This window comes from Rhyacophila brunnea, unplaced genomic scaffold (genome assembly GCF_057557595.1).
Source record: "Rhyacophila brunnea isolate RB1 unplaced genomic scaffold, BYU_Rbru_1.0 scaffold_5, whole genome shotgun sequence".
Taxonomy (NCBI): domain Eukaryota; kingdom Metazoa; phylum Arthropoda; class Insecta; order Trichoptera; family Rhyacophilidae; genus Rhyacophila; species Rhyacophila brunnea.
Genome location: NW_028233170.1, coordinates 30,586,537 through 30,602,468, shown reverse-complemented (window position 1 = coordinate 30,602,468; position 15,932 = coordinate 30,586,537). Strand labels below are relative to the sequence as shown.

The following is a 15,932-nucleotide window of genomic DNA, read 5'->3' as shown; positions in this document are numbered from 1 at the left end:
ATGTGCTCAATTGGAAATGGGCATGTGGCCACCGATGTCTTCAGCACAAACGTTTACATGAACGGGCTTTACAACGGAGAAAATGGAGAAAGCCATAGAGCACAAATTCCTGCTTGGAACAACATACGAGTGGCATATATTCCCTCTAAACATAACGCAACTACTAATTATACTCTGGATACATTAACTGGAACCTTCACCATGAAAATGGAAGCTCCAGAATTTTCGCTAAAGCAACGGCTCTATGCGCACAAGTATTACACAAGAGCTTTGATCAATCAGATAATTGTTGAGACACCTCCAAGTAAGTGATATTATTATTTTGCTTTAGCCGTGAATTTATGAGAATAGTGAACTTTAGTGGCACATTGTAAGATGAAAGTTCAGTGTATTCTTTCGTGATCACAGTGAGTTATGATTATTTGTTAGTAATCTTTCGCATCAGATTTTATTCGTCTACTTTGCCGGTATTCACCAGAGTCTTCGTATCAATAGTTTCGCGTTTTATACCCACTTCACTCAATCAGACATTTGTTGGTTTCAATCAATGACATTATTAATGAACAATGTACTCATTACTGTAGCTAGCAAGTAAATTCGCGCATAGCGGCATTCGCACATGTATAGGTAGGCGTCACGCAATTTCCATTATGCGATATCAGGCATCGGGAATTTATAGCAATATCACCTTTATTGTAATGGCGTTAGAACAGTATTTCTAGTGTCAATGTTTATTTGAGCGAACCCGTTCAAACCAAACCATTTGGCAGACCCGACAAAAAGCATCGGGAATTTATAGCAATATCACCTTTATTGTAATGGCGTTAGATCAGATTATGCCATTCGGTAGACCCGACAAAAAAGTGAGTGTCATTTTTTTTTCCAGATGCTTCGTCCATATTAATGTCATTGGTTTTAATGCATTCATTATCATTTATACCGCTGTTCAAAGCTTTTGTTCAAAACTGAGAGAAAGTTTGAATAAATAGGTACAGAATATGTGTCCCCATAAGTATCTAATTATGTCACAATATTTTAATATCGGTGCGCCTGGAATGGATTTTGAAAGGCAAATTTAGTTTTTGAACATATTCATTCCAGATGTAGTTCCATGTCAAGGAAAATGTTTAGCAACATTTAATTCATATGTACCTACAGTAAAAAAACAAAACGCATGATTTAACTATAACTCAAAAGTCACCGATCAGTGAAGAATTTATGTCAAACTAACATTACAGTGAAAATCCATCCCAAATGAAACACCATGCCGTTATAATAGGGCGATATTTTATTTAAAAAAAGGCGTTTAAATGTATAAAAAAGTAAACTTTTTTCATAAATACGATTAAAGCTCGCGGGGCCCACAGAAATACTAAACTTGGCTGGCCGTACTTTGCCCAGGCCTGCACTATCCTATAGTAATCAGGCATTGATAAACTGTAGTAAGATGGCAAAACATGATAATATCTCCGTTTTTTGACAAATTGAGTTATGTATACCTTCAGAGGTCTAGATATCACCTTCAGAGGTCTAAGATATGGTATGTTAAGGTCTTATAGTTTGGGAGAAATAAGCTGTGTCAATATGTGATTTGTTCATTGTTTGAATATTTTAATTAATTAATTTCGAGAAATAATTTTTCCGAAAATTAATAAATTCTCATTTGGTTCTTTTAAGATTCTCGAGGAATCGGAGAATCGTTATTAGGCTCGCATAAATTGGTATAAAAAAAAACAAAAAACTTTCTCGGCAAAAAAAATTGGGCGGAAGAGCTAAAACAAGAATGGAATGGAAACAAAAATTTCGAAAAGCTAAATAACGAAAAAAAATCGATAAGAAGAAGACGTAGTTTCATAATATTTTCGATTTCTCTAAATTCTAGTATCTAATATTACTACTCATGTGATGATAAAACATAATAATATGGAGGTATGTTCCTACAGAAACAGATAGACAATATTAATGTTTAATTAATACAAAACAAAAAAAACAATGGGTAACTACACATAATCTATTCAATAGGTCAACAAAAAATAATTTAAAAGATACATGAACCATAACAGTGGTATCAAATAGGTCAATTAATATACCACGTATGAGTTTATTGACATTTTTTTTATTTGTTTGATTTGATATCCTCAGCCAGCGGAGATGAAAACATTGGCATCGCTTGGATAAACGGTGAAGCAAGCGACGACATTCTCTTCGAGGACCTGAAAACTATAACGATCAATGGCAGACTTCTTTATGAATCCTGTGGGAAAACAAAAATTATTGAAAACAGCAAATATCAAAAAGTACCAACGCCTGTTTGCTGGTTCGCCACTGCCGCTTCGGAATTCATCACTGTGACAGGAGGACAGAAACTTTTACATACTCACGTCATGACACTGGACTCCAAGCGAGAGATCGCCTTGAAAGAAATAACTGATGGTAAATAACGATATACTGAGGTTAATTGGTAGCGTTTAAATAAGATATTTTTCGTTGCACTGATGGAGATGGAGACACCCGAAGACACAAAAGTCTTACTCCATTTTCAGTTTTGACTTACTACGATGTTGACCGCAAACCGCTCCGTATCAATGAAGCGATATCTCATTGGCTGCATATAGCTGATAGGCCGACAAATGAACGGCCGCGATTGTCTTACGAAATGTCAAAAAATACTTATGCACCAAACATAAATTCAACAAACTACTCGTAAAAGCATATCATAAATCGTAATGGTTTGAATAATATTAGACTGTATGGGTACAAATTAATGAAATTCGCACTACTAGGTATAATAGAAGGAATTTTAAGTTTTTTGTATTTTTAGCATTTGACAAGGGTTTTAGAACGTTTTTATTATGGTTGAAATCACGTTGAATTGGTAGGTAACTATTGAAAACGATCCCCAGAATTTAGAAATATTCGAGCGTGGAATCTTGTAAAAGATCTTTGGTCGGCGGTGAGTTGACTACATGACGTACATAATAGCTGAAGACTGTGAGGAGACTGATTGACGTGGCTAATGTCCACCTCGGGATGAACCTACTATTGCCACAAAAAAATGAAATATTTATGGTTTCTTCTTATATAGGTGCGGCTCTGACAATTAAATTTAAAACCATACGTTTGCTTCAAATGAATCTGCAATGTGAAATGAGTTGTAGATAATGTAATCATTAACCGCAGTTACCTTTATTCAGCTTCAATTTCATAAATATTACAAATCTTCCTACAATAAGTTTTTTTTGCAATATCTTTGGGTCTCAGCCAATGTTGATGAACACAAACAAGAGTGTTACCTATCGAAAGTAACTAATAATAAATTTTTCGATACAAAAAATAAATATTTTGTAAATTATTGTAATAATATTTCACATGTGTTTTAATATTCATATAATATTGAGACTTAAAATTTCTGAACTGTCATATTTTGCTTTGAGTCATCAATAATTTTTCTTACAATATTGCTAGGGCATCTAATCGACCGGGATTTTTTTTACGAATAACTGGTTATTAACCGCTTTAAACTGTCAAAATGAAAATAACATATTTTGTATGTAGGTGGGGATTAATGAAATTATATTTGTATTCCAAAAAAAGTATATTACTGGCCACTACGATAGACTAGGTCTCAGCAATTTAAATTATCAGATAAAAATTGTAGGGTTGTAAACAAATTTTACGAGAAATGGATGTCAGCCACTTGCTCAACCTATTAGGTCCATACCCTGACTCACACACAAATTGAAAAACAATATGTGTACTTGCCAGACCCAGGATTCGAACCTGAGACCCACGGCGTGATATTCCAACGCTCATGTGTAACGCCCACGGTGGCCGCGCGGCTTAAGTGTTGGACTATCATGCCGTGGGTCCCATTACATTAATTAATTAAGTTAATACAAACCTCTACTCTGTGGAGGCCCATATGATCCTATTAGGATCGGACATGGTAGAAAAAAAATAGTTATATATTTTTATTTTTATCATGCGTGCGAAGTTATTGAAGTGTCTTTTCATATACCTAATTCTATATTTTATTTGCTCGTACAAATACATAGGTATTAAAAATTCGATCGCTTAACCGTCTAAAATAACACAGTTTTCGGTTTTCTGTTACCCGGTTAACCGATTTCGTTTTAAACCGGTTTGGATGCTCTAAATATTGATATACAGTTATTGAATATATTATTGTATAATCTACTCATTAATCAAGGTATTGTAATAATAAATGTTGGTTTTAGTGTTGGCCGAAATTGATGACAACTTATACAAAAAACACGCGTCGGAGTGGGAAGACCTTCATAAGCAAGGGAAAATCGAAATTGGCGGCAATTTGAAATTGGTAAGGTACAGACAATCATTGGGTACAGACGATAAAATACGTTATCGTAGTAGTTACTAATATAATGTATTATACGAAAGGCGTCTGTGTAATAACACTGCAAATTGTTCCGAACTACGGCTTGTATTAAATAGAAAATTTCTATACCTATTTCATATAATTATTAAACTTATTCCACATAACTAATTGCAACAATGTTTTCAGGCAAAAGTCGTAAGTGGTATGTGGTATTACTTGATGAGCTCTCTTCCATCATTCAATACTAATCAAGAACCACATCCTTTCTATGGAATAAGTCCTGGTGGATTATCTAGAGGCGGATTATTGATGGATTACCTAGGTAAGTTTTATGTATCATGGATTATTTGAAGAGAAGATTTTGTCAGGCTGATACTTACATAATTATTAATACATTTAATGTCGTAAATTAAATTTGGATAACTATGATTAATTATTAAAGGTCACAATTTTTGGGATACGGAGACCTGGATGTATCCACCGATTCTTATGCTGCAACCTAATCTAGCAAAACAGCTGCTGCAGTACAGGGTCAGGAATTATGGTCCTGCTAGGGATTTGGCTATTCTATCAAAACACAAAGGCATCAGGTAAATAAATAAAAATATGAAGTGGAGAAATAATAATACTATATTTCACATTGAAAGGCGGAGAAGATATATTGCGATTCTGGGTAGCCAACAATATTTTTTTGGCTATCAACATAATATTTTAGATTCTAATGTATTCAAGCTCTTAGTACCTTCAGTCGATAGTATTACTATTATTAATAAGAAGCAGACGTGAGAGTGGGTCTATCGTTTGGGCCCCGCATCTGTTGAAGTACGGCCTTATGGTGGAGAGAGCCCAAAAGAAGTTTTTGAGACTCCTTTACTTTCGGCTGTATGGATATTATCCGTGGCTCTATCCGATTGATTTTCTCTTAGGGATGCTTACATACTGTAGCTTAAAATTTAGAAGGGATCTTTATTTAGCTACATATTTTTCAGACTTATACGCGGCGTAAATGTGAACTCTGCCATTCTTGGTGGTGTTGGCTTGTGTGTCTCTGATAATTACCTTAGGAATCGAGGGCATCCGTTGTTTGTTCTACCACGGTACAGAACTAACCTGCCATTAGTAATTCCAATTGGGAGGGGAATAACCATGCTTAATGAAATCGCTTCGGATATTGATATATTCCACTTACAAGAGGGTGAATTTATGTGGACGTTGTTTTATAAGTTTTTAAGATAATGTCTATCAAAGTTCACTCTGTGTGCTTCCATCTACTTTTACTTTGTTATTTTTGTTATTTTATTTTATTTCTTTTCTTATTTTATTTCTTATTTTATTACCTATTGCATTATTAACTCACACTTTTCGGTATTTTTTTTTAAAATTATTAACACTTATTTTATGTCATGTCGTGAACGCTTTGAATTTATAAATTGTTATGTTCATTCTATGTAAAATAAATAAATTTGATTTGATTTGATATAATATTTTAGCTCGATGGAAATAATACCTAACCCAATGCATGATAATATATAGTTTTTGCATATGTACCCACTAATTCAATGATATTAAATTACCTAATGGGTACCTACTTCCGGAATAAGAAAAAAGGGGCAGTTATAAGTATATATTTGTTTGTTGATTATATTCCTATTGCGAAATAAATCTTTTTGATTTATTAGCAATATTTACCTATCTCAAAATATAATACTACATAAATGTGCAGTAGGTAAAGCTTTAAAAATAGCCTTTAATCAATGTGTATAAAATTTATATACTTCCTGTTATTATATTAAATTTGTTCAAAGATTTCCCTGGGAAAGTGCATTTACGGGAGGTGAAGTATGTCCAGCAGAATGCCCGGAATGCATAGAATTTGAAATTCATATTACTGGATGCATTGCTTTTGCTGCACGTCAGTATATTGCAATGACTGGAGACAAAGACTGGCTGAAGGTACGTAGGAAATCGTTGGTTGATGTAGATAATATACAAAATTTTGGTATCATTAATTTAAATCAGGACACGGATTTACTTCTGAAAACAGGGTGGGATATTCTTTGGAAGGACACATAATAAAAGCGTTCGACCTGTATTCGGGACGGATATTTTTTGAACAAAATTGTATTGTGGAGAAAATACATAGTTTTAAGGTAGAGCTATAAATTATTATATAATTTAGTAATATAAGTTAAAGGGTATAGAAATAAACCAATGGCGTACCAATAAGCGGTCATTTTTCTTGAGTGTGTAATTTAACAAGATAATTAAGACCTATTCAAAAAATCTAGTTTGTCACAAGTTTTGTTTTTGTTTTTTCACGCCAAAAAGTATAACTTCTAACGCGCGTAGGTAAACACACACCGATTTTTTTCGGCAAGGGAGCTAAAAAAGCTTTTGATATTTTCATGAAAATTCCCCGCGAAGCCAAAAATCTGGATACCTACGGCCATAATAGCTATCGTCTATAAAACATTTTTTTTTCTCGAAGGTTAGCGACCATATTACAATATTTACCTACATCTAGGCACTTGTATTAGCTCACCAACGTCTTGGAATTCGAGCCATTTTTGAACCTTCCGTAACAAAGACAATCTCTTTCTGCCTACGTCTTCTATACATTTCCCTAAATTGTGTGAGTTGGAATTCAACATATTATTTTTGATCGCGAAAAATATGGCCGAAGTATAGTCTTTTAGGTATGATGGGTAGCTACAAGTTATCTAAGCTCGTCTTAAAACTTCCTCACTGGTGATAATAATATGATCAATCTAAAAAATTCAGTAACATCAAAGCCATTTTTAGGTAGGTACGTACTTATTGTATATTTATACAGTCAAGCCCATCCCCAGCCCTCCAGGTTTGTCGATCAATTTCTTGGGTGGTAACATGTTCACACCTTTTGTGACATGCTCACCTGCTAAAGTCGTTGCGTTACTACTATCTACCCCGTTTTACTGCTCTTTGGTAATAATAATTAGGCATAGGATTCTTAGATATTTAAATTTTTTTTTTGAGTGGCCCCACAACAAAATATCAAAAATATCTATCTGTTTCAGACAATTTTGAAACATTTAAGTCCTATTTGTTAGCACCTATTTTTAAATATTTTTGAATAATTACATATTTTCACATATTTTAGGTTTAGGCACATATTTTCACATAAACACAAAATTAATTAACACAATAACACTAGTAAACACAATTGAAATGTTAGAATCATCTACAAAGTCACTAGAGGAGCAAATTAATATTTTAAACAATACTGCTGCTAAAATAAGGAAATGTTCCTGGACCAATTGGAATAAAAATAAGTACAAAATTAAATAGTGTTTTAAATAAAAATACTGGACTTACTAACGCTTTGGAAAATCCATCAGATGTTTCATTTTATTCTACTTCAGAAATAGTTTCAATGCAATAATAACATCCGTAGAAGTGGAAAGAAGTTTTTCCATGTATAAAAATTTGCTAGCATCAAATCGTCAAAGATTCACTTTCGAAAATTTGAAGCATTATTTTATTATTTATTGTAATAAAGCGTTTTCTGTTTGTGAATAAATAATACATTAAACTGTTGAAACATGTATGATTTATTGTAATACATACATACTTAAATTTTTAGCACCTATTTTTGTTTTTTAGCACATAATTATGAAATTTTAATAACATATTTTCCAATTATATCTACATATTCGACGTACCTATTATTCATTTTTAGCCTAGTAATAATAATAGGTTTTAATGCTTACAGAATGGTGGATGCAACTTCACTAGAAGTATTGCTGAGTTTTGGGCTTCAAGAGTTGACTATAACAACAAAACTGGATTTTATGACATAAATAGTAAGGACTAAACATTGTCTAAATACATATATATTAATATTATTTGTTATGCCGACAGGTTGATGAAAACATTGAAGTCATTTTCTCTGTAGATAGTCGATATTTAACAATCGTCCGTTCCTTTATTTTATGAATTTCATTATTAATATTGTTATGGTTGGTTTGGAGACTTCTTCCAAATACATAATCATAATACACCAGCATAAGTAGTTCCTACGTTATGTCAGTGATGAAAATCCGATACTAATCAGTTATTTAACGTTTTCATTGACTCTCAAATTCATTTAAATGTGCGAATTCATTTATTATTCCTTGAAGTTCCAAAGTGACGTTAAAAATAGTGACACCTTTTTTAATGCTATGAAACTACTATGTCCGTAATCGTAATAAATATGTGTAGAAACAGGTAAATTAACTGAACACGTTCAGATTATTTTGAAATTTACAAGTTAAAACGAATAGAACATATTGCTGCGTGTTTAGTGACAATACATTGCATATACTTATATTTTGACACATTGATTAGTGTCCAAGTGTGTCTCGTTATTCTTTTCGTTTGTTATAATCGTTTATCCCCATCCACCGGGTAGTCTTCGCAACTGCATTATACTGCTCATAGACTAATATACTATATATACTGATGTTTATATAATTTATAATCCGATAGCTGTTTTGTCATTGTGAAAAATAGAAAATTTATTACGTATTTTAAATTTCTGTTTAGATGTAATGGGGCCCGATGAAGACCACGATAATATTACAAATTCAGTATTTACGAATGTCGTCGCTGGATACGCCCTCTATTTGGGAGAGTAAGCATTTATATTATTATATAGGTACAAGTATGTCCTAATACGTATTTAAAAAAAGTTAAGTATATTATACCTATTTAAATCATTTATTAGGATGACAAGAAAATCTTAGCACCCCGTTTTCAGTTTTAATAGTACCTATATATAAAACAAATATTATGTTGTATAATCTGATTTAAAATTTAGATAAATTGAAGCATCTACGTTTTAAATTAAATAGTAATAAGTGTTTAAAATATGATATCGTTTTCATACCTATCCATTTTATGTAACTTCTTCACATCTCTCAAACTTTAAAACTATGTATGTCGATAATTTAGTAATTTGTCTGAATAGTATTTTATATTCAACTTATTAATTTATAGGTTATCCCAGTTAGTATAGCTAATACGTAGCAACACAAGAATTTTGTTGTTGTATTGAGAATCTGAGAAAATGTAAATGCCTAAAGAACAATAATTTATTTATTATAATAATGTATGTTTATACGTATATTTACTGTAAGCTTAATTTTGATGATAAGTAAAAACAAAAATTTAATAATACTAAGTATTTATAGTATGTAAGGTTGGTATACCTAATATTATTATGTAATTTGATAGGTATTCGTCGTGCCTTTGTGAAGAAACAACTCCTCAGAATCCATCATGGGGAGAAATAGCGTCCCAAATTTCACTTCCATACGACAGTGTCCTGGATTACCATCCTGAATACGAGGAGTACAAGAGACCAACCGTCGTCAAGCAGGCAGACGTTGTTCTTCTTGGTTTCCCATTAATGTATGAAATGAATGAGTAAGTATGAAATTGTACTATTTACAAATTTATTGAATTACATTGATAAGTCGATAATAATTTGTTAAAATATTTTGAATCGAAGAAACATAAATTAAATTAACACGGTGATACTAAGAGAAGTGTTTGTTTACAATATTACTATGCGGCATGATGAGGACAACGCGGCGTGGATGACACAAACGGACAGTAACACTCCTAATTAGGACTTTTGTTTACAGTTATTCGCGTCAATGTATTAGAGATAAGATTGAATTCACATTGACACGTTGCCATCAATAATATTCATATCTGAAATGGATTTCTTTGATCAGTTTTAATTTATTTAGAAAATTTAGATGGATTATTGGTGATCTTATTCTATCGAAATGGTCCTCGCTTTCTTCTTTCAAGAATTGTCAGTCTTTGAAAGCTGTTCAGAAATTATAATACTTAGATATTATTTTGTCATGAAAACTTATCCAGCATAAAACTTTTGTTTTGATTTGTAGATCCACTAGAGAAAATGATCTAATGTATTATGAAAATGTAACCCGAAAGAATGGTCCTGCCATGACGTGGAGTATGCATACAGTGGGGCATCTCCGTTTGGGAAACGATGATCAAGCAGCACGCCTCTTTAATAGAAGTTACCAATCATATGTTAGAGAGCCATTCAAAGTAAGTTTAGTTAAGAGTGAGGTCAAAAGGCTGTTTCGGTGTTTGGGGGATGGTTGAAAGACAGTTCAAATAAAATATATGGTCGATTTCATCTGTTTATTAAAACACTCAGTTGGCAAGGCAATGTCCTTCTAACTATATAAACGAATACCGTTCTGACAATAAAATTATTACAGAGGAAATTAACAATAGAATCGTGTAATAATGAACAATTAATGATACTTCGGTCTATTACGACAAGTAATTGAAGTCTCCCTAACTATATTGGTGGACTAAAAGCACGCATTACAAGACACTTGAAAGCCTGTGCTCACACATGCCTCATAAATCTAGATATTAACTTAAATGACTTAAATTCCACCCAGTGACGTCCCTAGACAAAATGCCGCCCAGGCAGCGCCAAATGGTCGCCCCAATTATTTATATAGTATATTGTATCATCCTTTCATGACTCCAATATCTAAGAAATTTGTTGTATGGATCCACATTATCACTCAAAATATATACCACCAAAACATACAAAATTAAATTTAGATATTAAAAACGAATAAGCACCTAATAAGTTAGAACACTTAAGTAAGAACACCCAAATCACCAGAGTCTGAGGTCCTATTTGGTTGATATTTTTGACACATTGGTTTGTATTATTTAGCAACACAGATTTATTATCTTCACACCATTTTTATGTGCTATTGTTGTACCTACAACATGTAAACAAAATAATTGTCCTTATTATTTATTTAATATACACCTAATTTTAATCATAAATACATTATTAATAATAGACTCAACACTTAATACTTTGGACGCGGAAGACGCACACGGCGCGTAATGACCAGGCAGCCGATTGATGTAATTAACGTGCATTTTAAAGGGGGCAATTAAAATCTCATTATCTATTCAGCAGCGAAAGTGTTAAGGGGGGACGTGCGCTGCGTAGGTCAAAATAGGGCTTTTATGGTATTTTCAAAGCATGATCCTGGACATTCCTTAAACGTTGTAGATAATGCTAAATTTTAACAGCAGCAAGAGAGGTGCTGTTAAAATATAGCATTTATTGCAATAATTACAAACATCTTAGTGTAATTGTTACTATAAGTGTTAATACTTTGATACAAACCTACCCTAAGTTTGATAATATTTATCACTTTAGCGGTCGATAAGTATAGAATAGACCCACTGGGACGGGCACAATATTTGAGGAGACCAGCTTCTCATCGCGCATAACTGGAAAGGCTGTGTAATCACATCTCTCGCGCTATCTCGCTATTCTTTCGGCTTTACCGCTCCGAGATCTCTTTGGACAACTGCATTATTATATCACTTAGATGTTGACTGTTTTTGTATTTCTGCTTGAAATTTTAGAAGTAAAATAATAAAATCATTATTACTAACTTAGAACAAACTGTATTCATTGCAAATTTAAGGTCTAATCATTAATGTCATTTGATTCGTTTTAGATATGGACGGAGGTGATCGAGCCCGAAATCGGAGCAGTCAATTTCATTACAGGAATGGGAGGGTTTCTTCAAGCTATATTGTTTGGATACGCTGGGATCAGTATACATCTCGACAGATTGGAAATCGCCAAGCCGCAGTTGATTCCCGAAACAACACAGCTGAAAATTAACGGTGGGTACTTAATATTATTTTTAAAAAAAAGAGGACTGTGCCAAATTTTTTTCTACATGTGATTGTAGGTCCATAGTTCAGCGGGTTCCAACCAGTGAGTTGCGGAAAATGATGAGACTTAAAATTTCATGACCAGGATGTATGAAGAGCGTTTTCAAGCATTGACCAATACATCAAAAATAGTAATCTTATATGTCGTTGAAAGAATAGATTAGCTATCTATCATTTAACTTAGTAAGTTAGTTCATGTTTTTGATGGCATTTTAATTAGTTTTTTATTTACTTCTAAAGTAAACTGATAATATCCATACATAAATAATTATATAGGTATAAATAGATATTATATATTTATGCATACCCGCCGCAATGTTGTTACGAAACATGCCTGTCGACACTTTCACACGCCTACATTTCTATCGGTTTATTAAAAAGATAGTTTGAGCAATGTGTCATGCTGCGAAATAAATTGGGAAGCACTAAATTGTAAGATGGTAGAAGATAGTATGTGGGTTATTCTGAAAAGTATATTGTTCTGGTAACGATGCAATGAAAATGTCGTGTTTGCAAATCTACTAGAAGTACGTTGCTAAAAACCTATTAACAGGAAATTTACAAAAGGATTCACAAGTTTTATTTCAATGTGTCTTTCGTTGGTCCTTTATCTTGTTGGTTATTATTATCTATTCTAAATGTCAAGAAAACGCCGATCACATAATCTATAATTTATACTGGTATTTTTTTTACAGGAATTAAATATCTGGGCGCTACGTTAACATTGGAAATTAATAGCTTCAACGCGTCCCTGACAGTAATTGATATAGATGTAAACCGACCACTCATATTGATCAAGGAAACTCATTCAACAAATCTTTCTAAAGGCGTAAAAGGTAAATGAATTTAATTTGTAGTTTTTACTGATAGTGAAGATGACCATGGTACATGTCAGTGGCTTATACATGCGATACTTATCATTTTTTTTTTCCAAATTTCAGTTATGCTGGTGAAAGATGGAATTTATAAAATTCAAAAAGCGTCACCAAATGAATGTCCGATACCTTCAGATAAAATTGGGCAAATTAAAAACAAAGGTCTTAAATTGACTAAATCCAATTCCATGCAAGGATTTGAAATATTTCACCCATTATTATAAATAAACAATGACGGTGCCTTCACTAAAATTTCTTAAATTGTTACTATGCAGAAAGACCATAGCCGATCGTCAAACAACCATTTCAACAATCGGCGATTGGTGTACAGGTGTTTGTTGCAAGGTATTTTAAAATGATAAAACATGTCAACCTACCCTACCTAACCTTAAACACTTTGCAACAGACCATTATTACTATTATTCTAATTAAGCTGATTTTCGTATAAGAGGTGAGGGTATCTGTGTATTCTATTATTCGACTGAGATACCCTCAGATGTTAAATCATCAATAATGTTTGATGCTTTCTGCAACGCACAGATTTCTCATTGATTTAAAATTATATATTTTTTTTGCCCATTTTGTAAGTCTTTCGAAAGATTATGGCAGTAAATATAAAAAAATATATATTGAACATTTACTTTATGATAGGTTTCATATAAACAAGAATCATGCGTATTGGATGGAAAAATAAAACAACTTTTTGTTTACATATTGTGTTGAATTATTTTAATATAAACAAAATAAACAAATGCAACCCTGTTCGGGCAGAAGTCACTAAACTGGAAAAAAATACAGTTTTGACATATTATTATGGTTGGAAAGAAAAATTAAGAACCTTCGGTGGTAAGTATTCTGGTTACTATTAATAAATATAATCAATCACATTTTCATAATGCATATTATTTATTGACAGTTAAAGACTTCTGCTTAACAGAAAACCAGTGAACGAATGATTTATAGCAGATTTCTAATCAGATTGGTAAAAAAAAATATTTATATTATTATTGGGTATAGGAAATAATACAATTACCAATATTTTTTTAGAAAGTTTAATGCTATGTATATTTTACAACATTGACTAGATTTTAGTCAACAGACTATCAGAGCGACCACACATAAAGAAAATAAAATATTATTGGGATTTTATTATATTATTAACTAAATAGTACGGCAGATGGTTAATCACAATCGTTGGTATGCATTGAGATGACAAATTTTGTTTGAAAAGAAATATCATAATGACAATCTAAATGTGAGCGAAATGAAAACGTTTAAGTTTGTGATATTGTTGAATTTATTTCAATGCATGACATTTGACAGCCGCTTGTGAATTCATTTTAAGTCCCTAAAGGTCACAAATGTCATTTGTTACGAGCCAAATCAAATTTCAATAACTACGAATGTAGCCAATTAAGTACGAAGAATGAGTTTATTTAAATATTCACTCGGTATGCAAAACCGTGTGTGATTGCTGGATCCTATAGTAAGTTTATAGAGTTTATTCCTGTCTTGGTTTACAATGTATCTACATATTATGATATAATATGACACCATTTTCAAATAATACATACACAATATGACTCTTTTTCTTCTTTGTATGTGTAGTAAATAAAATTGCATTTAATAACGACAATGAGTAAAATATCTAGTAAATATTTTGAATTAAAAATAGTATGAAACAAACACGCTCCACAATAAAACAGTCCACTAATTTATGAACATATATAATTTCAAGCACAGTACACTCTCAGTAATCCGCCGCTCGCTTATCTGACAACTACTATCAAGCTCTGTAATCGATTGTCAAATTCAGTAGTCCGCCGCATGCAAGTATACAACGGGTGACGGGTTTATTCAGGAAACTTCTCCTTCGTAAAACGTACGTTCATCGCGAAGAAAGTAATGTACCGGGGAGGAAAGTGCCCAAGGACCGCATCTCAATTATGCCATGCTCCAATGCAACCGGGACACACAAAATGAAGCTTTTGGTCATTGGGAAAGCCAGAAATCCTAAGCTATTCAAAAATATCTGCCCCACTGAACAACTGGTTGTGTCAAGTGATAGTTTAATATTTAGTTAATAAACTTAGTATATAAATATATATAATTTAGTAAATGATTTTGATCATAAATAAAACCGTAATTTGCTACCTAAGAACAAATTTCTCAAAAAAAAAAAAAAAACCATTTTTACGAAATACGTTTTAATTTTTACCATATTTTGTATGTAGGCATGCACTATAATCCGCCGCTTTCACTAATTGGACACTTGTCTGGTTTTTGGGGTGGCGGATTACTGAGAGAGTACTGCACAACGGAAACTTTTGAATTAGAAATAGTATGAAACAAACACGCTCCACAACAAAACAGTCCACTAATTTATGAACATTATATAATTTCAAATACAACAGAAACATACCCATTAGAAGAAATTTAATATTTGTACCGGACGAGACTCGAACCTACTTCCATTGTATTCTGACTAACGTGCTTTACCAATTAAGCAATCTGTACAAATACTAAGCACACAATGAAAACTGAAATCACTCTACAGTGACACTATTAAGTACAGCAAAAATCATTCGCAGTTATATTGGTTTTGTTTGCTAACATTGTAATTTGTATGGCATTGTAGCAAACCATAGAACAGATTAAAAAGATACAAATGTAAAAGCCATCACTATTGACCAAAGTTTTGAAGCACTTTATGATGATCAGGCCATAAAACCCAAGTAAAACAAAGTGCGCCGACTACCCACAAATATTGAATGCTTGTTACATTTAGACGACAAACTTAAATGCATATTTTTATCATATAGGCTTATTCTTTAACATATGAAGTTTACCTCATATTTTTCCACACTCAAGATCTGTAGCATGTTATACCACAGTTAGTAGAGTAAGCC

The 15,932-nt window shown here is 32.5% G+C and overlaps 1 protein-coding gene across 1 annotated transcript; it reads left to right on the top strand.

The window, feature by feature from the left end:
• Nucleotides 1–201: 201 nt before the first annotated feature.
• On the top strand, nt 202–13,734 carry LOC147066275 (protein-glucosylgalactosylhydroxylysine glucosidase-like). The gene is made up of 13 exons (XM_085955664.1): nt 202–304; nt 2,143–2,433; nt 4,239–4,339; nt 4,544–4,679; nt 4,800–4,947; nt 6,163–6,310; nt 8,109–8,199; nt 8,924–9,011; nt 9,614–9,805; nt 10,297–10,465; nt 11,926–12,097; nt 12,844–12,984; nt 13,090–13,734. The coding sequence occupies exons 1-13, from the start codon at nt 202–204 to the stop codon at nt 13,245–13,247; spliced, it is 1,938 nt and encodes a 645-aa protein (XP_085811790.1). The 3' UTR covers nt 13,248–13,734.
• The last annotated feature ends 2,198 nt before the right edge of the window (nt 13,735–15,932 follow it).